At 40.2% G+C, this 27,634-nt stretch overlaps 1 protein-coding gene across 8 annotated transcripts in view; it reads right to left on the bottom strand.

Annotated features, from left to right (window-relative positions):
• Positions 1 to 27,634, bottom strand: part of LOC123596467 (phosphatidylinositol 3,4,5-trisphosphate 3-phosphatase TPTE2-like) — a 166,816-nt gene that overhangs the window by 7,027 nt on the left and 132,155 nt on the right. For all 8 annotated transcript variants that reach the window (XM_045474985.1, XM_045474959.1, XM_045474976.1 and 5 more), the window contains 3 exons: positions 23,434 to 23,495; positions 21,388 to 21,468; positions 14,770 to 14,875 (listed from right to left, as the gene is read on the bottom strand). In XM_045474985.1, the coding sequence (XP_045330941.1) occupies positions 14,770 to 14,875; positions 21,388 to 21,468; positions 23,434 to 23,495 (249 nt within the window). The remainder of the gene's footprint in view (positions 1 to 14,769; positions 14,876 to 21,387; positions 21,469 to 23,433; positions 23,496 to 27,634) is intronic.

Below are 27,634 nucleotides of genomic sequence, written 5' to 3' on the forward strand. Positions count from 1 at the left end.
AAAGAAATATAGTTCAGCTTCTCCGACAGAATTTTATCTCTTTCATTTCACCTTTCTAGAAAAAAAAAAAATCAGGGAATGGGACTTGTGCCCTTTCCTGCTAATGGGTTGCATTTTTCAGATACCCAATACTGTTTCTTAATAATAAATAGCCTAAATTCCTCTTGCCATCCTTTAACTCCAGTTCCCAGGGCAGTCTCCATGAAAATACTGGATGGCTATACCTAAACATTCCTGTGATGTTCAGTATACATATACAGACAAATGGTTTCTCTCCCTGTATTCAATTCAGAGGACCTTCTTTTAGTAGTTCTTAAAAGGGCTGGTTTCTCAAGCCTTCAATTTTTAGTGCTTTCCTTTTACCCATGCAGGTCACAAAAATATGCACAGAAGTAAAGGTACAGAACTCAAAAAAATATTCTAACAAAGTCATATATATATATATATATATATATATATATATATATATATATATATGGCTCTCTCTCTCTATATATATAGATCATTCTTGATGGTCATATTATGTTTGCTTTGTTTCCACCAAACCCACATTATTAATTTGTAGTAGACCATCATCATTTCTTTGCCTGTCTTCCCCTGGCCCCATTCCAGCTGGAGAACCTCTTCCCACTGATGCCAACTGGAGACCAGTGAAATGAACAACTAAACGAATTGAAATACTTGCTTTCTAAGCTTAGGTTACCACACATTTAAAACTTTTAAAATGAAGCATATTTACACAATATAACTTTTAAAGTTTATTTTGAAGGAGAGAGAGCAAACATGAGTTGGGAAGGGGCAGAGACAGAGGGAGAGAGGTAATCTCAAGTAGGCTTTATGCTGTCAGTGCAGAGCATGATGGGCTCAATCCCATGCACCGTGAGATCATGACCTGAGTCGAAATCAAGAGTCAGATGCTTGACCTACTGAGCCACCCAGGCACCCCTATTTACACAATATAAAAGGTAGAAAAGACATGAAGTGAAGAGTCTGTCTCATCCACCCCCCCATTTATTTCTCCAACTCCAAATAGATGTTTTTATGCATATATAATCAAATATGAATATATACCCTCCCAGAAGTTTTTATGTATGTATATATATGCAAACATGAATACATGTTATTCCCCACTTTTGTTTTACAGAAATCGTTGCATATCATAACACTGTCCTGTACGCATACCATAGCACTGTCCTCTACCTTGCATTTTTTTTTAACGTTTATTTATTATTGAGAGACGGAGAGACACAGAGCATGAGCAGCGGAGGGGCAGAGAGAGAGGGAGACACAGAATCCGAAGCAGGCTCCAGGCTCTGAGCGGTCAGCACAGAGCCCGATGTGGGGCTCCAACTCACAAACCGTGAGATCGTGACCTGAGCCGAAGTCGGACGCTTAACTGAGCCACCCAGGCACCCCATCTACCTTGCATTTTTTTAATACACGTCAAAAATTTTATTTTACTCCATAAGAAGCCAGTAAAATGTTACAGCTCATTCAAAGTACTGCACAAGCCACTGGGAAAAACGGTATGGAATTTCCTCGCAAAATGAAATATCGAATTACCGTATGATCCAGTAATTTCACTCTAGGTATTTACCCAAAGAATATAAAAATGCTAATTTGAAAAGATATGTACACTCCTATGTTTATTGCAGCATTATTTACAATAGCCAATATATGGAGGCAACCCAAGTGCCTATTGACAGATGCATGGATAATGAAGATGTGTACGTATACCATGGAATGTTGCTCAGCCATAAAAAGGAATGAAATCTTGCCATTTGCAGCAATGTGGATGTACCTAGAGAGTAGAATGCGAAGTGAAATAGGTCAGAGAGACAAATACCATATGAATCCACTCATATGTGAAATTTAAGAAAATAAATGAAAGAAAAAAAGAAAAGACCAGACTCTTGAATACGAATTGGTGGTTAGCAGAAGGGAGGTGAAATAAAGGGGATTAAGAGTACACTTACCTTGATGAGCCCTGAGTAATGTATAAAATTGTTAAATCATTATATTGTACACAGGAAACAAATATAAGCTAATGTATGTTATACTTAAATTTAAAAAAGTCAGTCAGTTGAAGGTCCAACTTCGGCTCAGGTCATGATCTCAGGGTTCATGAGTTTGAGCCCCACATCGGGTTCTGTGTCTCCCTCTCTCTCTCTCTGCCCCTACCCCACGCGCACTTGGTCTCTCTCTCTCAAAAATGAATAAACATTAAAAAAATAAATAAAAAATAGGGGTGCCTGGGTGGCTCAGTCGGTTAGGCGTCCGACTTCGGCTCAGGTGATGATCTCACAGTTTGTGGGTTCAGCCCCGCGTCGGGGTCTGTGCTGACAGCTCGGAGCCTGGAGCCTGCTTCGGATTGTGTGTCTCCATCTCTTTCTGCTCCTCCCCCACTCATGCTGTCTCTGTCTCTCAAAAATAAAAAGCATTAAACATTTTTTAAAAATAATAAAGTACTGTACATTTATAGGCGGATAAGGGCTGATGGCATGAATTTACAAATAAATACAAAATGGCTCAATAATCCATTGCATTCCACCGGGCACAACTAATTTGCATTTTTAAGTACAAAAATTATTTGCAGCATTACCAGTTTTCTACAACTTACAGTTATAAAATAGCTTAAAGACCACGAGAGGTGAAGATAATCCCAGAAGCGTCCACTAGACAATTTACTCTCATTTCAAATTCTTTCACCCTTTCTTCTGACAGTCTCCCCATCCCCCTTCTGTTTTGATCATAACAATCTCAAAGGAAGGTTATTCTTATTCCAAAAGAAAGCTGGTGTTTCCAACACTGAGTCAGGAAAAAATAGGAAATCTGAACAGACCAATTACTAGTAATGAAGCTGAATCAGTAATCAACTCTTAACAAACTAAAGCCCGGGACCAGATGGATTCACAGGTTAATTCTAAACATTTAAAGAAGAGTTAATACCTATTCTCTGCAAACTATCCCCAAAAATAGAAGAGGAAGGAAAACCTCCAAATATATTCTACAAGGCCAGCATTACACCAAAACCAGACAAAAGTCACTATGAAAAAAAACAAACTACAGGCCAACCTTCCTGATGAACATACATCTAAAACTCAACAAAATATGAGCAAACCACATTCAACAATACGTGAAAAGGATTATCTACCACAATCAGTGGGATTTATTCTGGGGATGCAAGGATGGTTGTATATTTTCAACTCAGTCAACATGGTACACCGCTGTAGCAAAAGGAGGATAAAAATCATATGATGATTGTTTTTCGTTGCTGGAAAGATGGCAGAGTAGGAGGATCCTGAGTTAACCTCGTCCACAAACACACTGAGATAACAGCCACATCAGTGCAACTATGAAAATGACCCAAACGCTGGCAGGACAGACTTTCCACAGTAGAGAAGAGGCCACGTCAAAAAGGTTAGAAGGGGAGACAGTTGAGAACTGTCCCGGCAAGGCTAACAACCATAAACAGGAGGGAACCATGAGCTTAGGCAAGAAAATCAGACCCCACCGCAGGCACAGAGGGCCTGCACTGGGAAGATGAGTCCCTGTAACGTTTGGCTTTGAAAACCAGCTGGCTTAACAAGTTTTTATGACCAGAGGGCTTAACTCTGGGTACTTTATTTAGTCAAGTATAATTAATATACAGTATTATATTTGTTTTGGGTGTACAATATAATGATTAAGGGTTCTATACATTACTTAGTGCTCATCAAGGTCGGGGTTCTATTAATATTCTTTACCCCACCCCTTTTCCCCTCTGGCAACCACCAGTTTATTCTTTGTATTTAAGAGTCTGGTTCTTTTTGTTGTTGTTCTGTTTCTTAAATTGCATTTATGAATGAGATCATATGGTATTTGTCTTTCTCCGATTGAATTATTGCACTTAACAATATACCCTCTAGGTCCATTCACGCTCAAATGGCAAGATTTCATTTTTTTATGGCTTAATACTCCATTGTATATATATATATATATATACTACCTTTATCCATTCCTCAGTCGATGGACACTTTAGTTGCTTCCGTATAATGGCCATAGTAAATAATGCTGCAATAAATATAAGGATGTGTGTGTGTGTATACATATGTGTGTATGTATATACATAAAAGATGTATATACACACATGTATACATATGTGTGTATGTATATACATATACATAAAAGATGTGTGTATATATACATAAAAGATACGTGGGTGTATGTATATATATACATAAAAGGTGTGTATGTATATACATAAAAAAGTATGTACATGTATATAAATATGTATATGTGTATATATGTATATAAGATATGTATATGTATATAAATAAGTTTACTTATTTATAAATGTAAGTATACATATGTATACATATATACATAAAAGACTTGTATATATACATAAAAGATACATATATACATAAAAGATATGTGTGTATATATGTGTGTGTATATATATGTGTGTGTGTGTGTATATATATATATGTAAACATAAGTTTACTTATTTGAGAGGGAGAGAGAGGGAGAGACTCCCAAGCAGGCTCCATGCTGTCAGCATGAAGACTGACACGGGGCTCGATCCCGTGAACTGTGAGATCATGACCTGAGTTGAAATCAAGAGTTGGATGCTTAACTGACTAAGCCATGCAGGTGCCGCCTATATCTTTTCAAATTAGGGTTTTAATATTTTGGGGTAAATACCCAGTAAAATTACTGGATCAAATGATAATTCTATTTTTAATTTTTTGAGGATAGTTTCCACAGTGCCTGCACCAATTTGCATTCCCACCAATAATGTACGAAGGCTCTTCCTTCTCCAAATCCTCAACAGCACTTGTTATTTCTTGTGTTCTTGATTCTAGCCATTTTGATATGTGTGAAGCTATAGGTCATTGTGGTTCTAATTCATATTTCCTTGATGACTAGTGATGTTGAACATCTTTTCATGTGTCTGTTGGCCATGTGTAGTAGGTCTTTTTTGGAAAAATGTCTATTCAGGTCCTCTGCCCATTTTTTAGTCTGATACTTTATTTTTTGGTGTTGAGTTGTAGATGTTCTTTTTAAAAAATGTTTTCATGTTTATTTATTTTGAAAGAGAGAGAGAGAGGGAGAGAGAGAAAGAGAGAGAGAGAGGCACACAAGTGAGCAGGGGAGAGGCGGAGAGGGAGAGAGAGAATCCCAAGCAGGCTCCATACTGTCAGTGCAGAGCTGGATGTCAGGCTCAGTCTCATGAATCATGAGATCATGACCTGAGCTAAGATCAAGAGTCAGATGCTTAACCAACTGAGTCACCCAGGTGCCCCTAGTTGTGTATGTTCTTTATATATTCTGGGTATTAGCCCCTTAGCAGATCATTTACAAATATCCTCTCCTATTCAGTAGGTTGTCTTTTCATTTGGTTAATGGATTCCTTCATTGTGCAAAAAAGCTTTTCCTTTTGGTGTAGTACCATAGTTTAATTTTGCTTTTATTTCCCTTACCTTAGGAGACATATCTAAAAAAATGTTGCTATGGCTATGTTAAAGAAATTACTGCCTATACTCTCTTCTATGAATTTTATGGTTTCAGGTCTCACATTTAGGTCTTTAATCATCTGTGAGTTTGTGTGTATGGTGTAAGAAAGTGGTAGAGTTTCCCTCCTTTGTATGTAGCTGTCCAGTTTTCCCAATATCATTTGTTAAAGAGACTTTTTTCCTATTGTATATTCTTGCCTCGTTTGTCCTAGATTAATTGACCATAAAAGGGTGGGTTTATTTTGGGGCTAATTATTCTGTTCCATTGATGTTTCTATTTTGGTGACAGCACCATACTGTTATGATTACTACAACTTAGTATATCTTGAAATCTGGGATTGTGATACTCCCAGCTTCATTGTTCTTTGTCAAGATTGCTTTGGCTATTTGGGGTCTTTTGTGGTTCCATGTGAATTTTCGGATTATTCGTTCTATTTCTGTGAAAAATGTTGTTGGTATTTTGATAGGGTTTGCGTTAAATCTGTGGATTGCTTTAGGTAGTATGGACATTTTAACAATTTAAAATTTTAACAATGGGGTTGTTTTTCTTAATTTCTCTTTCTGCTACTTCATTATTAGTGTATAGAAATGCAACACATTTCTCTATGTTAATTTGGTATCCTGTGACTTTATTGAATTATCAGTTCTGGAAGTTTTTGCTGAAGGCCTTCATATAGTATCATGGCATCTGCCAATAGGGACAGCTTTACTTCCTTCTTACCAATTTGAATGCCTTTTATTTATTTTTCTTGTCCAACTCCTGTGGCCAGGACTTCCAATAGTATGATGAATAAAAGTAGTGATAGTAGTAGACATCTTTGTCTTGTTATGATCTTAGAGGCAAAGCTCTTGGTTTTTAACATTGAGGATGATGTTAGCTGTGAGTTTTTTATGTATGGCCTTTATTATGTTGAGGTATGTTCCCTCTAACCCTTGAGAATTTTTATCACAAAAGGATGTTGTATTTTGTCAAGTGCTTTTTCTGCATCTACTGAAATGATCATATGGTTTTTATACTTTCTCTTGTTAATGTGATGTGTCACTGTTGATTCATTTGAAAATACTGAACCACCCTTGTATCCCTGGAATGGATTATGATGAATGTTTTTTTTTAATGTATTGTTGGATTCAGTTTGCTAATATTTTTTGAGGATTTTTACATCTGTGTTCATCAGAGATATCGACCTGCAGTTTTTTCTTTCTTTCTTTCTTTCTTTCTTTCTTTCTTTCTTTCTTTCTTTCTTTCTTTCTCCCTCCTCTTCTTCTTCTTCTTTGGTAATATCTTTATCTCATTTTGGTATCAGGATAATACTGGACTCTTAGAATGATTTTGGAAACTTTCCCTCTTCTACTTTTTGGAATACTTTGAGGAGAATAGGTATTAGCTCTTCTTTAAATGTTTGGTAGAATTCACCTGTGATGTCATCTGGTCCTGGACTTTTTGGAAGTTTTTTGATTACTGATTCAATTTCATTGCTAGTAATTGGTCTGTTCAAATCTTCTATTTGTTCCTGATTCAGTTTTAGAAGACTGTATGTTTCTATGAATTTATCCATTTCTTCTAGGTTGTCCAATTTGTCAGCATTTAATTTTTCATTATATTCTCTTATAATCTTTTGTATTTCTGTGGTGTCTGTTATTTCTCTTTCATTTATGATTTTGAGTCCTCTCTCCTTTTTTTGAAATGTGTGGCTAAAAATTTGTAATTTTTTTTGTCTTTTCAAAGAGCCAGCTCCTGGTTTCAATGATCTGTTCTATTGTGTTTTTAGTTTATGTATCATTTATTTTTGTTGTAATCTTTATTATATCTTTCCTTCTACTAGCTTTGGGCTTTATTCCTCTTCTTCCAACTCATTTAGTTATAAGGTTAGGTTTCTTGAGATTTTTTTAAATTAATTTTTTAATTTACATACATGTAAATTTACATCCATGTTGCATGTAGCGCAACAATCATTTCTGGAGTAGATTCCTTAATGCTCCTTACCCATTTAGCCTATCCCCCCTCCCATAACCCCTCCAGCAACCTTCTGTTTGTTCTCCATATTTAAGAGTCTCTTATGTTTTGTCCCCCTCCCTGTTTTGGTATTATTTTTGCTTCCTTTCCCCTATATACATCTGTATCTTAAAGTCCTCATATGAGTGAAGTCATAGGGTATTTGTCTTTCTCTGACTAATTTCTCTTAGCATAATACCCTCTAGTTCCATTCACTTAGTTGCAAATGGCAAGATTTCACTCTTTTTGAATGCCGAGTAATACTCCATTGTATATATATACCACATCTTCTTTATCCATTCATCCATCGATGGACATTGGGCTCTTTCCATACTTTGACTGTGCATATGCATTGGCTGTACACTGGGGTGCATGTGCCCCTTCGAAACAGCATACCTGTATCTCTTGGATAAATACCTAGTAGTGCAATTGCTGGGTCATAGGGTAGTTCTATTTTTATCTCGAGATTTTTCTTGCTCTTGAGGTGACTTGTATTGCCACAATCTTCCCTCTTAGAACAGCTTTTGCTGCATCTGTAAGAGTTTGGACTGTTGTGTTTTCATTTTCATTTGTCTCCATTTTTTGATTTCCTCTTTCATTTCTTGGTTGACCCATTTATTGATAGTAGCATATTATTTAGCCTCCATGTATTTGTGTTAAGTTTTTTCTTGTGATTGATTTCTAGTTTCATACCATTGTGGTCATAAAAGATGTATGATAGGATTCCAGTCTTTTTGAATTTATTGAGCTTTGTTTTATAGCCTAACATGTGATCTATTCTGGAGAATGTTCCATGTACACTCGAAAATAATGTGTATTCTGCTGTTTGGGGATGGAATGCCCTGTTATATATTAGGTCCATCTGGTCCTATTTCCTTGGTGATTTTCTGCCTGGATGATCTATCCATTGATGTAAATGGGCTGTAAAATCCCCTACTATTTTTGTGTTACTGTCAGTTTCTTTCTTTAGATCTGTTAGTAGCTGCTTTTTGTATTTAGATGCTTCCATGTTGGGTGCATATTTACAGTTATATCCTCTTGTTGGATTGTTCCTTTATCATTTAATGTCCTTGTCTCTAGTTACCATCTTTGTTTTAAAATTTATTTTGTCTAAGTATTGTGACCCCAGATTTCTTTCTTCTATTTGCATGGTAAGTGTTTTTCCATCTATTTACTTTCTTTAAAATTTATATCCAAGTGAGCATATAATGCGATAATGATTTCAGGAGTAGATTTCCATCTATTTACTTTCAGTCTGCATGTGTCTTAGGTCTGAAGTGAGTCTCTTGTAGGCAGCATATAGATGGGTCTTGCTTTCTTAACCATTCAATCGCCCCATGTCTTTTGATTGGAGCATTTAGTCCATTTAAAATAATTATCATTAGGTATATACTTATTGCCATTGTGTTACTTGTTTTATGGTATACACGTTATACACAGAGCAGTCTATATTAAGTTTATGGTTGCTTAAGTTTGAACACATTCTAAAAGCAATAAATTTTTACTTTGTACCAACCATGTTTTATGCACATGATGTCATACTTTATATCCTTTTATTTCACAAATATCTTGGCTGATTTTTGTAGACATAATTGATTTTAGTGTGTTTATGCTTTAACCTCTATACTGGTTTTATGATTAATCTACTGCTTTTATTATATGTTTGCATCTACCTGTGAATTTTTTTCCTGTCATAATTTTCTTACTTCTGATTATGGTCTTTTCTTTCCACTCAAAGAATTCCTTTTAACATGACTTGTAAGCCTGGTTTAGTGGTAATGAACTCCTTTAACTTTTGTTTGGGAAATTTTTTATCTCTCCTTATGAATGGTGGACTTGCTGAGTAGAGTATTCTCGATTGCAGGTTTTTTCCTTTCAGGTTGACATCAGCCTTAGCACCATTTTTCTAGATTTGTCTCCTCCAGTATGGGAAACAAAAGGAAGGATAAGCTATTGGGACTTCTCTAAAGTAAGCTTTTGCACAGTCAAGGAAACCACCAACAAATTGAAAAGGCAACCTCCTGAGTGGGAGGAAATATTTTCAAATGGTATATAAGGAGTTAATATCCAAATATAAAGAACTTATAAAACTCAACACCAAAAAATAAATCCAGTTTAAAGGTGGGCAGAGGACCTAAATAGACATTTTCCAAAGAGGACATACACATGAAAACATACGCAACGTCACTAACCATGACAGAAATGTAAATCAAAACCACAATGAGATATCACTTAACACCTGTCAGGATGGCTACAATAAAAAATACAAGAAATAACAAGTGTTGGCAATGATGTGGTGAATGAGGAACACTTGTGCACCGCTAGTTGGAACGTAAATTGGTGCAGCCACTGCAGAAAACCGTATTGACGTTCCTCAAGAAATGAAAAATGCAAATACCATATGATCCAGTAATTGCACTACCAGGAATCTATCCAAAGAAAACAAAAGCAGTAATTTGAAAAGATATCTGCACCTCTATGTTTATTGCAGCATTATTTATAATAGCCAAGATATGGAAGCTACTCAAGTGTCCACTGATAGATGAATGAATAAAGAAGTGGTATATAAATACAATGGAATATTACCCATAAAAAGAAGGAGATTTTGCCATTTGTGAGAACATGGATGGACTTAGAGGGTATTATTCTAAATGAAAGAAGTCAGACAAAAAAGGACAAATACCATATGGTTTTACTTATACGTGGAATCTAAAAAGTAAAACAAATGCACCTCTATGTTTATTGAAAAGATATCTGCACCTCTATGTTTATTGCAGCATTATTTATAATAGCCAAGATATGGAAGCTACTCAAGTGTCCACTGATAGATGAATGAATAAAGAAGTGGTATATAAATACAATGGAATATTACCCATAAAAAGAAGGAGATTTTGCCATTTGTGAGAACATGGATGGACTTAGAGGGTATTATTCTAAATGAAAGAAGTCAGACAAAAAAGGACAAATACCATATGGTTTTACTTATACGTGGAATCTAAAAAGTAAAACAAATGCACAAACAAAAAAAGCAGAACCAGACCTGTAAAAATAGAGAACTGATGGTTGCCAAAGGGGAAGCAAGTGGCGAGGTGAAGGAGAGTGGGAGAGAAAGGCTTCCAGCTATGTAATGAATAGATCATGGGGATAAAAGGTACAGCATTAGGAAATACAGTGAGTGATACTGTATGTGTATGATGTTGGACAGTTGCTACACTTGTGAACATAACATACAAACTCGTCAAATCACTAGGTCATATGTCTAAAACTAACATTTTGTGTCAAATATACTTCAATAAAAAGTTTATTTTAAAAAAAGATTTTATTTTTGGGGCGCCTGGGTGGCTCGGTCCGTTGGGCGACTGACTTCACTCGGGTCATGATCTCACTGATTGTGAGTTCGAGCCCCATGTCAGGCTCTGTGCTGATAGCTCAGAGCCTGGAGCCTGCTTTGGATTCTGTGTCTTCCTCTCTCTCTGCCCCTCTCTCTCCTTCAAAAATAAACATTAAAAATTTTTTTAAATATTTTATTTTTAAGTAATCTCCATACCCAATGTGGGGCTTGAATTTACAACCCCAAGATCAAACGTCACATGCTCTACTGACTGAACCAACCAGGAGCCCCAAGAAAAAGTTTATAAAAATAAGGGGAGACAACATGTAGAAGTCCAAGAATTGTTACTATAAAAGAATGGCAACAACAACAAAAAAATGAAAGCCAATGTTGCTGGAGCTAATTTATGGAGGGACAGAGAGGAAGGGATAAAATCAGAGAAGTGGATGGTGAGGGATAGAGATGGTGTAGTGAGACATGCCAGAGACATCCTAGTTCAAGACAACAGAGATTTACCAAGCTTCACCTATGTGTCACGGCCTGGGCGATTCAAAGATGAATGGATAATGGTCTCTGTCCTTACACAGTTTGCAATTTAGGCTATATCCCCCGACTTAGACTATAGTGTTATAAATACACCTTAATAATAAGCAAATGGCCACCCATAGTTTGAGTTCTCCTAGAAGCAGACCCTGAGCCAACCATTAAGGTGCTGGTGATTTACAAAGGAAGTGTTCCTAGGAGGAACTCATAAGAGCCAAGGAAGGGTGGGATTTCAAGCAACAGATTCAGCTTGATCCATGGGGAATTCTTTAGTGTAAATTGTACTGCCGAATTTGTCACACTTTGAAGCAATAGAGTTAGGTTTTTGTACACCTGCTAAATGGCTATGGGCTTCCCAACAGGGTGGTGTCACTCTCAGGCATTTTGGGTTCCATATAGGTGAATTGGCTCCAGTGGTAATTCTCTGAAGATTATAGCAAAGGGAGTGGAAGCTGGGGGTGGGAGCACAGAGATGTTAGAGGGGATCCAAGGGGATGCTGATGGGGCACCAAGAGTCTCCACCCCCAAGGGCTAACAGAACTTCTTAGCCTAGAAGATAGGGCTTGAAAGACAGGTGGAGGATAATAAGTGAAATAAAACAGAAAAACAACAAAAGAAGGCTGGTGTCATTAGCTGTGGCCTGATTATTTACATGGGTGCAGAAAGAATGTTAACTTACCATGTGGACCTTCTTAAGTCAGCTCTGCAAGCCTGGGCCCACGTTGTACTAAACAACTGCTGAGGCTGCAACTTTGGAAGTCTACGTGAGGAATCTCAAACTGGACGTTTATAATCCATTTCATGTTAGCCCAAGACGAGCAAACCAAACCCATGAAATTCTCTACCACTTTTCCCCTGCAGAGCTCCTACATTTGGGTCAGTTCCTTTGTTCTCCACATCTGTGCCTTACAGTTTTAACTACACAACGTTTCCACAGATCTTATCTAAAATTTAAAATATGAACAGAGAAATCACAGTCTTAGGATATCATATCAGACTGAGAAACATGAAATTGTAGAACTTATTTAAAACCTTTATAATTTTTAAAAATATTTACTTAGAGGGAGCGCACATGGGGGAGGGACAGAGAGAGAGGAAGAGACAGAATCCCAGGCAGGCTCTGAGTTGTCAGTGCAGAGCCCGAGGTGGGGCTTGAACTCACAAACCATGAGATCATGACCTGAGCCAAAATCAAGAGTCAGACACTTTGAGCCACCCAGGAGCCCCTAAAACATTTTTAAGCTTAGAATTTTGAGAAACTATTCCCACTCTCACTATTCATATTAGAAAAATATATTAAAACTCCACTGGACTGAATGCCTATTTGCCTGTTTAATACGGAGGTTTGTATAGATACTATTGGTCTCATTAAAAAAGAGGAAACTGAAGCAGAATATACACGCAGATACAATCCTGGCTCTCATGCCACTGAGTTGGTTTTATCATTGGGTTTATATTTCTCAGTGGAAGAAACTGCTCCTATGGCTGACTGTGTTGCTTCTCCGGCTGTAGAATAAAGCAGTTTACTCTTTCTCCAGGACCCCACTGAATGTGGAAAGGGAACGGAGCAAAGCGCTGCTGTCCCAGCAAAGTGCTGCTGTCCCCCACCTTTTAACACCTGTTGCATAAGCCTGGTTCTACCCTGGGGAGGTCTCACAGCCGTGGAGTTCTGAGGTCAGCCATTAGGATCTGCCGTAACCCGTCCCTTCTAATTCACACACAGCCCCTGAAACAGTCCTGATGGACTCCGCAGGGGACTTTGCAGTCTGCAAAACCTTTTCACAAACAGTTGCTCATTTATATACATAGGCAGCCTTCTGCTAGAACAGGCTGTGTTTCAAGGGTCCGCCTGCACAATGCTTGTTTGGAAACCTAGACTCAAATTTCCCACAGAAACAAATGCTACTGGGTTGACATTTGTTTTCGCAAGCCAGAAACCTATGTGATCTGTTAGGGGTGATCCGTTAAAATTCCTCACCACCACCTCTATGTGTGTGGTGGGGAGGAAGGGACACATAAATAATTGGAAAAGAGCATTTTGTACTTTAATGAACTGTAATTTTTTGACTCTGCAGTTTTTAAAATATATTTTAAAGGATTCTTTTATTTCTGAATAATTGGATGAAATGTTAAAAAAAAAAAAAAAGTCTAGATCTTATTTTGTGTGACTCCCCAGAAGGCTAAAAATACTAGGCTGTCTGGATGGTTACCAATGCCCTGACACTGTACCAACCATGAGAGACCCAGCACCTCCACAGGGTCCACAATCTGACTTTGGGAAGCCAGAGCATTGCCCCCTGCTGCACCAATGGCAGTGAGAATGAGGCCCCATCCCCGTCCCCACCGAGGGGGCCCTGCTCTGTCCCCTCCCCTGTGAGCAGTGCAGGAAGTGAGGGGGGTCATGTAGAAAGAGAGCCATGAGGACAATTCCTCCCTGCTCCTCTTCTCCCTTTCTCAAGCCCCAGAGATGGACAGTCTGACCAATTCTCCTTCCTCCCTGGGGTGATGGTAGATCCCAGTCTCTCCTGACATTCTTGAAGAAGGCGAAGAGTTTTTTAAAAATTTATAAGGATTTTTACTTCCAGTAATAACTGATAAGACACCCCCATAGCGCCCAGGGTTCTCCCAACTCTTTCTGTGTTCACGTAGATTCAGGTAGACCTGGGCGCTGCTCCCTAGGAACCTTTCTTGACGGCCAGGGCCCAGTCTCTGTGTGCCCGCAACACTGTGGCCAGCTTTTTATCTACATGTACTCATTCCTCTCCTACTTCAGGGCAAGGAAACACTAGCATGGGACCTGGCCCAAAGCAGGCACTCGGTAGTTATTCATAAAAAAGAATTTGTGGCAACAAAATTCATTTGTTGTTTGGGCATTTCAGATGTCTTTGGGTATTTAAGACACATGAAGACATCTTGAGTTGCTGGGGGGAGAGGGCTATGGATGGAGGAAGGAGGGGAGAGGGAGAAACCACTGTGATGAGACGAGGGTTTCTGAAAGGAACACGTGAGAAAATGATACAAGGGTGCCTCTGCCAAGATGCACCCTGAGCTAAAGGTGGGTATGAGGACGAGGTGGTCTCCAGGGCTCATGGGCCCTTCCTGTCTCCTCCATCAGAGATCCTATTCTGAAAAGTCTGCCCCCAGCTGAGGCCAAAGCAGCAGTGAGAACAGGAGAAAAGGGAAGGGGAGGGGGCCCCCTAGTTGGTGGTGGGAAAGGAAAAGAGAGGACATGAAAGGGCTCTTGGGCTCTTCCTGGGGGAGGGGTGCCTATGTAAGGATGCGTGAGAGGACAGCCACGAGTTAGGATTTTCGGTACAGATAGCTAGCAGCAACCCTCCTGCACTTGAAAACGAAGAACATCGCCCCCTCCTGCCCAATTCTCCAATTGTACGTAAAGCACTTACCGTGAATTGAATAAATAACGATGTTTTTAATCTTGAGTGTTTTTCTGGCAGGGAGATTCAAGTTGTAGATATTTTTCACATCTGCAAAATATCCAACATATCTACTCTGCAAAACAACAGAAGCCTCAATTTAAGTGGAGATGAAAAACTCCGCATTCCCGATTTTTCTTTTCTTTCTTTTTTTTTTTTTAACACAGAACTTAAGGCCAATCATTCACTAAGGAAACATTTGTTGGGTGTCATTATAGAACTAAGCATTTTCATGGTCGCTGCCTTACGACTCAATATCTACCCTAAAAAAAAAAAAAAAAAATACTGAACTCAGTGCTGTGGGGAAGTAACAAGAAAGGAGCCAGGTGTTGCTTTTAGGCTGCTCATATCTGAGAGGGCATCTAACCAGAACCAACCGAGAGCTATGACGTGACACCAAGATGTACCTGATGCAACTGTGAAAAAGGTCAATCTGAGGGTGGAGCCTTCGCGGTGACTGAGTTGAAGGAAGCTCTGTGGTTTGGTGAGGAGTAGCCTCCCAGTCATGAAAGAACTCAAGAAGACCTCCACAGGCCATTAACAGACACATATGCTCTTATCCCTGTGGCCAGCTTGAGTTTACTCACTTTCCATTTCCCCAATTCTATTTTTGTAAGGAAGCCTTGGATTCTCTTTGCCGAGTCCTTCTGTGGCAAGCTGCTCACGGGGCCTCTCCTTGACTCCTTTTTTAAGATTTATTTTATTTTATTTTTTTAGTTTTTAAGTAATCTCTATACCCAACACAGGGCTCGAACTCACAACCCTGAGGTCAAGAGTTGCAGGCTCCACTGACCGAGCCAGCCAGGCGCCCCTCTCCCCGGCTCTTTCTTCAAGAAGTGAAAGAGTTCTGACACTGAATCAAACGGACTTCAAAGCTCACAGATTCTTTCCCGCCCAATGGGAAGGGTTCATAAGATTAACTGCCACACTTTCCATTGGAAAGTGCCAGTCAAGAGAAACGCTCGAGCAAGTTCGTAGCCTAGGGATGGATGAAGTGTAGTCCACAGAACGGGCCACACGCACAGCCAAAATGTGATGGTATTTGAAATTTGCCACCCCCCAGGGAGGGAACGCTGTCTTGGGGCCCTGAGGACACAGCGCTCAAACCTGAGGCCGAGTGCTTGTTACGCCAGTGAATCAGAAGACAGTCCGTGGCAGCCTCTGGTGTGCCGGTTCGGGAGTGAGAGGGACCGCACGGCACAGAAGCGGTGGGGAAGGGAAAATGTACAGGGAGAGTCCTTGAAGGAGTCGCATCTAACATCCCCTTGCTCCTGCCACCAGATTCTCTACTCTCTGCGGAAAGCTTGTCACGCAGCTGGGCCCTCAGCCTGCTTTTGCCCCCCATCCTTCCTTCTCCTGGAGCTTAAAACAACAGGAGTTAATACATCGAACAGTGTGTTTAGTAAGCGTTCCCTACAAACAGCACTTTGGGATGCAAAAGGTGCTAAGATGGGTAAGGCAGGGGCCTTGCCTGCCCAAGAGGTAGAGAAGTCAAACAGCTAGAGAACAATGTGAAATAACTTGGTCCCCCGCCAAACACAAAAATAAGAGCCTACTTTGGCTCTTATAATTGGCTTTGGAGTCTGACAGAGCTGGATTTGAGCTCTTGATTCAAAAAGTTAGTTTCCCTGAACCTCCATTTCCCAATCTGTAAAATGGGCACCATTTTACGTTCAGAGTTTTTGAGAATATTACAGGAGGTAATGAACATGCATGCTTTTTACAACAAAGTCTAGAATGTCGTAAGCTCTATAGGATAAATATCCTGGCTCCTGCAATAAACACATTTTAAGCTATAAAAGAGACAGGTGGGAAACCTATAAACTACAAGAGACTGAAGAGATATAGCAACCAAATGAAATGTGTGACCCTTGTTTGGATCCTGATTGAAGCAAACTACATTTTAGAAACATTTTGAGATGATTATGAAAATTTACACATGCACTAGCCACTTGTTATTATCAAGGCATTATTAAGGTCTAACATTTTTAGATTTGATAAATGGTTTTAAGGTGCTTTTTCCCCTCAAGAATCTATGTTGGATGTCATATTAAAATACTCGTGGGATAGTATGATCTGATGGCTGGGATTTCCTTCACAGTAATCCAGATTCAGAGAAAAAGTGGAGAAGGGGAGTGTGTGTGAGGAGATTGGGGAGGGAATGAATGATGGGTGATAAAATGATTGTTGAAGTGCTGTGAGGGCTATAAGGGGACTTATTATAAGACTGTCTTGACTTTTTAAAAATTAATTAATTTATTTTGTAAGAGAGTGAGTGTGAGTGAGCACAGGGAGGGGCAGAGACAGAGGGAGAGAATCCCAAGTAGGGTCCAGGGTGACAGCATGGAGCCTGATACAGGGTTCGAACCCCAGGCACCCCTGTTTTGATGTTTTATGTTTGAAATTGTCCATCATAAAACATTTTTAAAAGGACAAAATAGGGTAACTGCATATATTTCACATGGGTTTTCTGAGTATTAAATGAGATAATATATGTCAAAGTGCAATCGTGTCTGGTATATAATACATTTCTGAAAGATATTCATTTCCCCTCTTCTTTCACTTTCAAAATACAGCAGCCTCTCCTCTGTCTCTTTCTCTCTCACACACACACACAGACGTGATGTTCTGCAAGAGTTGAATTGCCCCAGTAGGGGTTTGTGAAAGACTTGAGTTCCTCTTTAAAGGAAAATCAATTTGGGTCATCTCCCTTTTCTTTTTGAGAAGCCTGGCTAGAGGTTTATCAATTTTGTTTTTTTCAAAAAACCAACTCTTGGTTTCATTGATCTGCTCTATAGTATTTTTAGATTCTGTATTGTTTATTTCTGCTCTGATCTTTATTATTTCTCTTCTTCTGCTTGGTTTAGGCTGTTTTTTGCTGTTCTGCTTCTGTTTCCTTTAGGTGTGTGGTTAAATTTTGTATTTGGGATTTTTCTTGTTTCTTGAAATAGGCCTGGATTGCAATGTATTTTCCTCTCAGGACTGCCTTTGCTTCATCCCAAAGCATTTGGATTGTTGTATTTTCATTTTCATTTGTTTCCATATATTTTTAAATTTCTTCTCTAATTGCCTGGTTGACCCATTCATTCTTTAGTAGGGTGTTCTTTAACCTCCATGCTTTTGGAGGTTTTCCAAACTTTTTCCTGTGGTTGATTTCAAGCTTCATAGCATTGTGGTCTGAAAGTGTGCATGGTATGATCTCAATTATTTTATACTTATGCAGGGCTGTTTTGTGACCCGGTATGTCATCTATCTTGGAGAATGTTCCATGTGCACTCGAGAAGAAAATATATTGTGGAGTATTAAAGTATGTAAAGTAAGTGGAGTATTAAAGTCCCCTGCAATTACCACATTCTTATCAATAAGTTTGCTTAGATAAAATCATGAATGAAAATGGAATTATTACAACCAATCCCTCAGAAATACAAGCGATTATCAGGGAATACTATGAAAAATTATATGCCAACAAACTGGACAACCTGGAAGAAATGGACAAATTCCTAAGCACCCACACACTTCCAAAACTCAAACCAGAATAGAAAACTTGAACAGACCCATAACCAGCAAAGAAATGGAATCAGTTATCAAATATCTCCCAACAAATAAGAGTCCAGGACCAGATGGTTTCCCAGGGGAATTCTACCACACATTTAAAGCAGAGATAATACGTATCCTTCTCAAGCTGTTCCAAAAAATAAAAACGGAAGGAAAACTTCCAGAATCATTCTATGAAAGCAGCATTACTTTGATTCCTAAACCAGACAGAGACCCAGCAAAAAATAGAACTACAGGCCAATATCCCTGATGAATATGAATGCAAAAATTCTCAATAAGATTCTAGCAAATCAAATTCAACAGCATATAAAAAGAATTATTCACCATGATCAAGTGGGATTCATTCCTGGGCTGCAGGGCTGGTTCAACATTCACAAATCAATCATTGTGATACATCACATTAATAAAAGAAGAGATAAGAACCATATGATCCTGTCAATCGATGCAGAAAAGCATTTGAAAAAATTCAGCATCCTTTCTTAATAAAAACCCTCCAGAAAGTCGGGATAGAAGGAACATACTTAAACATCATAAAAGCCATTTAGGAAAAGCCCACAGCTAATATCATCCCCAATGGGGAAAAACTGAGAGCTTTCCCCCTAAGGTCAGGAACATGACAGGGATGTCCACTCTCACCGCTGTTGTTTAACATAGTGTTGGAAGTTCTAGCATCAGCAATCAGACAACAAAAGGAAATCAAAGACATCAAAATTGGCAAAGATGAAGTCAAGCTTTCGCTTTTTGCAGATAACATGATATTATACATGGAAAACCCGATAGCCTCCACCAAAAGTCTGCTAGAACTGATACATGAATTTAGCAAAGTAGCAGGATACAAAATCAATGTACAGAAATCAGTTGCAATCTTATACACTAACAGTGAAGCAACAGAAAGACAAATAAAGAAACTGATCCCATTCACAATGGCACCAAGAAGCATACAATACCTAGGAATAAACCTACCAAAGAGGTAAAAGATCTGTATGCTGAAAACTATAGAAAGCTTATGAAGGAAATTAAAGAAGATATAAAGAAATGGAAAAACACTCCATGCTCATGGATTGGAAGAATAAATATTGTTAAAAAGTCAATACTACCCAAAGCAATCTATTCATTCATCGCAATCCCAACCAAAATTGCACCAGCATTCTTCTCAAAGCTAGAACAAACAATCCTAAAATTTGTATGGAACCACAAAAGACCCCGAATAGCCAAAGTAATTTTGAAGAAGATGACCAAAGCAGGAGGCATCATAATCCCAGACTTTAGCCTCTACTGCAAAGCTGTAATCATCAAGACAGCATAGTACTGGCACAAAAACAGACACATAGACCAATGGAATAGAATAGAAACCCCAGAATTAGCCCCACAAAAGTATGGCCAACTAATCTTTGACAAAGCAGGAAAGAATATCCAGTGGAAAAAAGACAGTCTCTTTAACGAATGGTGCTGGGAGAACTGGACAGCAACATGCAGAAGAATGAAACTAGACCACTTTCTCACACCATTCATAAAAACAAACTCAAAATGGATAAAGGACCTGAATGTGAGACAGGAAACCATCAAAACCCTAGAGGAGAAAGCAGGAAAAAAACCTCACGGACCTCAGCCACAGCAATTTCTTACTTCACATCCCCAAAGGCAAGAGAATTAAAAGCAAAAATGAACTATTGGGACCTCATGAAGATAAAAAGCTTCTGCACAGCTAAGGAAACAATCAACAAAACTAAAAGGCAAATGACAGAATGGGAAAAGATATTTGCAAATGACATATCAAAGGGCTAGTATCCAAAATCTATAAAGAGCTCACCAAACTCCACACCCGGAAAACAAATAATCCAGTGAAGAAATGGGCAGAAAACATGAATAGACACTTCTCTAAAGAAGACATCCAGATGGCCAACAGGCACATGAAAAGATGCTCAACATCGCTCCTCATCAGGGAAATACAGATCAAAACCACACTCAGGTATCACCTCACACCAGTAAGAGTGGCTAAAATGAACAAAACAGGAGACTCTAGATGCTGGAGAGGATGTGGAGAAACGGGAACCCTCTTGCACTGTTGGTGGGAATGCAAACTGGTGCAGCCACTCTGGAAAACAGTGTGGAGGTTCCTCAAAAAATTAAAAATAGATCTACCCTATGAAGCAGCAATAGCACTGCTAGGAAGTTACCCAAGGGATACAGGAGTGCTGATGCATAGGGGCACTTGTACCCCAATGTTTATAGCAGCACTTTCAACAATAGCCAAATTATGGAAAGAGCCTAAATGTCCATCAACTGACGAATGGATAAAGAAATTGTGGTTTATATACACAATGGAATACTACGTGGCAATGAGAAAGAAGGAAATCTGGCCTTTTGTAGCAACGTGGATGAAACTGGAGAGTGTGATGCTAAGTTAAATAAGTCATACAGAGAAAGACAGATACCATATGTTTTCACTCTTATGTGGAGCCTGAGAAACTTAACAGAAGACCATGGGGGAGGGGAAGGAGAAAAAAAAAAGGTTAGAGAGGGAGGGAGCCAAACCATAAGAGACTCTTAAAAACTGAGAACAAACTGAGGGTTGGATGGGGGGTGGAAGGGCGGGGAGGGTGGGCGATGGGCATTGAGGAGGGCACCTGTTGGGATGAGCACTGGGTGTTGTATGAAACCAATTTGACAATAAATTTCATATTTAAAAAAAAATAAGGAAAATCAAAGACTAGTGACTTACAATAATCTTCAAGGGTCTGGAATCTTAGAAATCAGACCTTCCTACTTTGGGAAGGGAATCAACTCTTGAACTCTGTGAGCAATGACCAATATAAAATGGACCACGGATGCCCTGGGAGAACTTTGTGTTTGCAGAGCACCAGGAGGGCCCCAGCTGTGGCTCTCGGGCCCTGGGAGGGATCAAGGCCTATCACAGGCACCAGAGTCAGGCTGCCTGATCGCCAGAGGAAAAGAATCTAAAATGAAACCAAATAATAGCTGCCAATCTTAACCAACTTCCCGAAGAATCCCCTTGTAAAAAACACAACTTACCTGAGAAGGAGTCTCAACTCCCTGATATTTAGTGCTGGTGCTTTTATCTGTTCGCCGTTCTCCAAAATAATAAAGGCTGTCCTACAGAAAAGGGGGCCACACAATCAAGGTTCGTCTGCATGTTCTTTTCCTTGTAAGGCATCCTTAAAAGTTCTGAGGGCACATTATTCCCTTAAGTCAGCAGCCTCTGAGCAGAGGCTGCCCCAAATAAAGTTAACAACAACAAAAAGCCACATGCAGGCTTGTTACACACACACACACACACACACACACACACACACACACACACACGACTGAAACCAGTTTCACAAAACAATAGTTACCTGTTGCTATTTTCCATCCTAATCGATTCCATTTTGTTATTTAAAATGCCAGTCACGACCCAATGCAGTTGAGTTTACAGCTCACGGATCGATTGGATCCAGTTTGAAAAACACTGTCCAATACCCATTTTCCTAACCTGTGTGTCTCAAATTAGGAACAAAGCAGAAGGTGGCGCTAGAGGGCGGGCCACATGGACAATGTGAAGGCCCCTTCTCAGACTGTGGGCCAAGTGGGGAGCAGAACTACTGGGCGCCCCTGTTCAGCGGGAGCTTCTCAGCAGGATCATGGTGGAACGAAGACTGAGAACCCCACTTTAAGAAATAGAAATAGCCCACCCTCTCTTCGCAGAAATTTCCAGAGGGCACAGACCCCACAGAGAGTGATTATGAGAAGTTAATAACACACAGGAGAGACTTTGTTCTGCATGGCAAAATGTACCTTTTATCTACCTAGGACCTCTTTATTTTTCTTAAGTTTATTTATTTTTTGAGAGAGAGAGAGAGAGAGAGAGAGAGAGAGAATGTGTGTGTGCGCAGGGGAGGAGCAGAGAGAGAGAGGGAGAGGGAGAATCCTAAGCAGGCTCCACACCGTCAGCATGGAGTCTGATACGGGGCTCGAACTCACAAATGGTGAGATCATGACCTGAGCTGACACCAAGAGTCGGGCACTTAACCAACTGAGCCACCCAGGCACTCCTACCTACTACTTCTAAGGATGTCTGAAGTCCTTTAGAGAACTTATCAAACCAGTCTTGATATTATTCTTGTGAGGAAGGAGGAAGTCCCCTCACTGGGGGCATAAGAGCGGGGCAGGGATGAGGTGAAGTGAGGGAAGCATTACGATTGTAGAGTTGTTTTTTTTTTTTGCACTTGGACTGCTTGACCCTACCTCATCTTAGTTCTGTCCCTATTTGTCCCTGTCTTTATTTACATATTTGATTAGTTTTTAAAAATTTATTTATTTATTTTCAGAGAGACAGCAAGTGCAAGCAGGAAGGGGTGGAGAGAGGGGGGAGAGAGAATCCCAAGCAGGGTTCGTGCTGTCAGCACAGAGCCCGACTTGGGGCTCAACCCCACAAACCGTGAGATCATGCATGACCTGAGCCGAAATCAAGAGTCGAACACTTAACCAAAGGAGCCACCCAGGTGCGCCTGAGCCGTCTTTATTTAAAACGTTAGAATTATTGGCGTGCCTGGGTGGCTCAGTAGGTTGAGTGTCTGACTCTTGGCTTCAGCTCAAGTCATGATCTCAGGGTCACAGCATTGAGCCTCACGTGGAGCCTGCTTGAGATTCTTTCCCTCTGCCCCCCTCCCCTGCTCTCTCACTCGCTCTCTAAAATAAAAAATATTTAAATAAAATAAAATGTTGGGTATTACCATGGATTTTTTTTGCATTAGTTTTGATCGTTAAAAATAATGCATTAGATTATTTATCTTAATTACTGAAAATTTTGGCATTCCCTTAAATTTTGTGCCTGACGTGAGTGTTTCACTGACCTCACTCTACTCCTGGCTCAGAGTTAAGAAGCACCTAGGTCAGTTGCTAACCAGTGCGAGTTAAACAAGGAAGTATCAAAACCAGGCTTTCTAATAACCGCTTCCCCAATTACAACTTTGTTAAGCGCCACAACTCAAAGAATCATCTTAACGTCCTAGCAGTGAGGTTTCAGAACTATCAAACTCAATCAGCATAAGACAGAGCCTGCGGTCACATCTTTCCTACCTCTGCAGTTGTAAATATTTCACTGGCAATAAGGCAGGCACAAGCCATCGTTCCAGTTCTTCCTGGAAAAGAAAAGAAGTCCATGAACCATTGTTCGTGGCAGTACTTGGTATAAAAATGCTGTCATGAATATTCAGAGAGCTCAGTTTGGATTGATTTTCTTTCGCTCTGAAAGTGCTTGTTGAAAATGTTTCAATTCAGGAATAGGCAAAGCTGTTTCGTGGGTCTGGAGCTGTCCCTGGAATTCTGTCCTGTGCGCAGGGACACACATGTGCACGCATGTAGGGTTCTTGAGTCGCTACGGCTGGGGATCACAGCTGCAGGCAGAGGCAGTGAGGTCTATTCTGGGACTCGGAAGCTAAAGAGCTACTTACCAATTAAGAGCTAATTATACACTCTGTTTTTCTAACTAACCTAAGTGAAAGTACCTATAAAAGATAAAACGTGATCAGAACCCAAAACATGACGAAGCATTTACAACATCCATTTTTCCTTCTATTTTTGAGTTGGTTTTTTTAAATGTTTATTTATTTTGAGAGAAAGAGAGAGCGAGCGAGCATGAGCAGGGAAGGGGGAGGGGCAGAGAGAGAGGGAGACACAGAATCCAAAGCAGACTCTGGGCTCTGAGCTGTCAGCACAGCTCATGAACCACAAGATCATGAACTGAACTGAAGTCAGACGCTCAACCAACTGAGCCACCCAGGCACCCCTATTTTTAAGTGTGCTACCAAACATGTAAGAAAGTAAAGAGAATAGTATAATGAACCCCCATATATCTGTTCCCCAGAGTATATCATATTGCTGTACTTTTCTCTCTCCTCTTCCCTCCCTTCTTCCCTCTCCCCGTTTTTCTTCCTTTTTTCTATAGCATTTTATTAAAAAAAAATTTTTTTTTAACGTTCATTCACTTTTGAGACAGAGAGAGACAGAGCATGAACGGGGTAGGGGCAGAGAGAGAGGGAGACACAGAATTGGAAGCAGGCTCCAGGCTCCGAGCCATCAGCCCAGAGCCTGACGCGGGGCTTGAACTCACGGACCGCGAGATCGTGACCTGAGCCGAAGTCGGACGCTCAACCGACTGAGCCACCCAGGCGCCCCTATAGTATTTTATTTTTAAAAAAAATTTTAAATGTGTATTCATTTTTGACAGAGAGAGAGCGCGAGAGAGGCAGACACAGAATCGGAAGCAGGCTCCAAGCCCTGAGCTGTCAGCACAGAGCCCGATGTGGGGCTTGAACTCACCGCGAGATCATGACCCGAGCGGAAGTCAGATGCTTAGTGGACTGAGTCACCCAGGCGCCCCTCTTCTATAGCATTTTAAAGCAAACCCTTGACTTCAGTCATTTCATCCTCAAAGTTTCTTATGTTTTATTCTAATTTATATTTTTGTCCCGCTATACAAAATTTGTTTTAAAAAATATGTTGCTTCTTTTATTTCCAGTTACTTCTAGCTTTTGTCTTAGCCAGTGCATGCTGAACTTTATGTAATTTCAAACTTACCTTTTTAACTTGAGATACATTCTATTTTCTATTCGATTCCTTTTTTTTAATGACCCAAACTTATTTTGCAACTCATAGTTTGAAAAACATTCTAAGCCAAGTACTTCTAAAAAAAAGACTGTAATTTTTTTTAAAAGTTTAGAGACAGAGTGCAAGTTGGGGAGGGAGCAGAGGGAGGGAAAGGGAAAGAGAAAGAGAGAGAGAGAGAGAGAGAGAGAGAGGGAATCTTAAGTAGGCTGCATGCTGCATATGGGGATCCCACAACCCTGGGATCACTACCTGAACTGAAATCAAGAGTCAGACGCTCAGCCAACTGAGTCACCCAGGCTCCCTCCCAAAAAAGACTTGGTACCACCCAATGCTATGATACATAAAGGCTTCTTGCTAAAGGAAATCCTGACTATTAACACCCCAGCTCTCAGTGGTATAGACTGTTAACATTTCAATTCTGGAGGACATCTCTGGATGTCTATACTGGTATCTTCCCATCTGAAAAACATTTTTGCAGATTTCATGCCCTTGTGGTTTTGTACAACCAAACACAGTAGATGCCCTCTCATCCAGTCAAGTCAGGTAGAGCAGGGAATCATGAAAATGATTGTATGAAAAGTATTACCTTTAATACTTAATTTTAACTTCAAACATAAATATACACTTATTCCCTAACCTTCCGATACCAGACAGAGGTTTCAACTTTTTAAATATGTGTCTCCCCAGCTGGAATTCTTTCTTGGAAAGGCCAGGCCTGTGGTAGAAACCACTGCATCATCTATAATTTCTAGTTTCAGATTCTTTAAAGCAATCTAGGTAGAGAAGCCTCTTAGATTTTACTGCTGGGGTTTTCATCCCCATGTTTTATATGAGTCTCTCTTGCACTTTTTTAAGCTTATTTATTTATTTTGAGAGAGAGGGAGGGGCAGGGGAGGAGGAGAGAGGGAGAGAGCGAATCCCAAGCAGGTTCCACACAGTCAGCACAGAGCCTGATGCAGGGCTCGATCCCACAACCATGAGACCATGGCCTGGGCTGAAACCAAGCATCGGATGCTTAGCAGACTGAGCCACCTAGGTGCCCCTAGTCTTACTTGCATTTAATTCAGCTGCAATTTTTATTGTAGCCGCTCAACTTCCTTGAACCTTCTTGAAACTTTCAACTAAGGGCTCATAAAATTATAGCTTTCTGTTCACTCTGCCATTTTACAGATCTATATAATATTTAATTCTTTGGCAGAAGCATAATAACGAGTAGAAGTGACAGACACTGGTGGAAGAAGAAACACACAGGCACGCTAAATTGAAGCTTACTAGTTGCAAGTTTTCAAGATGCCGGGGAACACCACAGGTGTGTTTATAAAGGGAATGGAGAATATTCACCAAGTTGGTTAGAGGGAGTCTGCGAGAGAGCCTTTGTTATCCTGAAGTCGGCAGAAGCATCTTGCATCTCTAAATGCAATACAGTACTGGCTTTCATAATTATGACTAACACTTGGGTAATACTTTACAGATCTCATATAATCTTTACAACAATTTTGTGAGGTAAATACCCTGCATAAGGAGGGAGAAACTGAGGTTCTATACATTGAAGCAACTTTCACGCGGTCAAAGACATCTTAATACCAGTTTATATGATCTCTTACAACAGTCCTTAAACTTTATTCTTTCTCAGCTGTATCCATTACCTTCCCTACAGTGTACAATTTATACTCTATATTCTGGAATTTGTAAGCAGAGACTGAGGCAATGTTCCTGACCCCAGCTGTGTGTGTGTTTGTGTGTGTGTGTGTGTGTGTGTGTGCGCGCGCGCGTGTCCCTTAGAGGTGCTTAAAGCACCTAAAATGTAGCTAAAAGAGGAGAGTTCCAGTCCAAGATGGCGTCATAGGAAGATCCTGAACTCACCTCGTATTTGGACACAACAAATCTGCACCTATTTAAGCACAGTTCCACCTGCAGAAGAACCAAGGGCTGAATGAACAGCTCCCACTGCTCACAAGATAGAGAGACCACACAGAGAACAGCAAGAGAGAGGGAGACGTGGTAATGAAGGGACTCCCCACCCCCAACACCGCCAACTGTGGTGGGGAGGGACAGTACTGAGGGACCGAGCAGATTCATCTGCCCCAGGGCAGAGAAAAAGTCTAAAAGAGAAACCAGTAGGGCATCTGGGTGGCAGTTGACAGTCTGACTCTCGTTTTCAGCTCAGATCACGCATCCCAGCGTCATAGGATCCAGCCCTGTATTGGGCTCTATGCTGAGCATGGAGCCTACTTGAGATTCTGTCTGTCTGTCTGTGTGTCTCTCTCTCCCTCCCTCCCTCTGCCCTACTCTCTCTCTTTCTCCCTCTGCCCTACTCACTCTCACTCTCTCTCTCCCTCCACCCTACTCTCTCTCTCTCCCTCCGCCCTACTCTCTCTCTCTCCCTCTGCCCTACTCTTTCTCCCTCTGCCCTACTCACTCTCTCTCTTTCTCTCTCTCAAAAAAATTAAAAAAAAAAAAAAGAGAGAGAAACTAGTATACAAAAGATCCAGTCCTATAACTTCTCCCAAACAATGGGAGACCTGCTGGAACTCTCTCAGGGTCAGAGAAGCTGGTAAGCGACACAATTTCTGCTTCCCCTCCACCTTGATACTGGGAATAGTAGCAGTGTACGGGTGCCCTAGATGGCCTGCCACCTCAATGAGCCCCAGGCCACTAATCCACTCCAGCC

Source organism: Leopardus geoffroyi, chromosome A1 (genome assembly GCF_018350155.1).
Source record: "Leopardus geoffroyi isolate Oge1 chromosome A1, O.geoffroyi_Oge1_pat1.0, whole genome shotgun sequence".
Lineage (NCBI taxonomy): Eukaryota > Metazoa > Chordata > Mammalia > Carnivora > Felidae > Leopardus > Leopardus geoffroyi.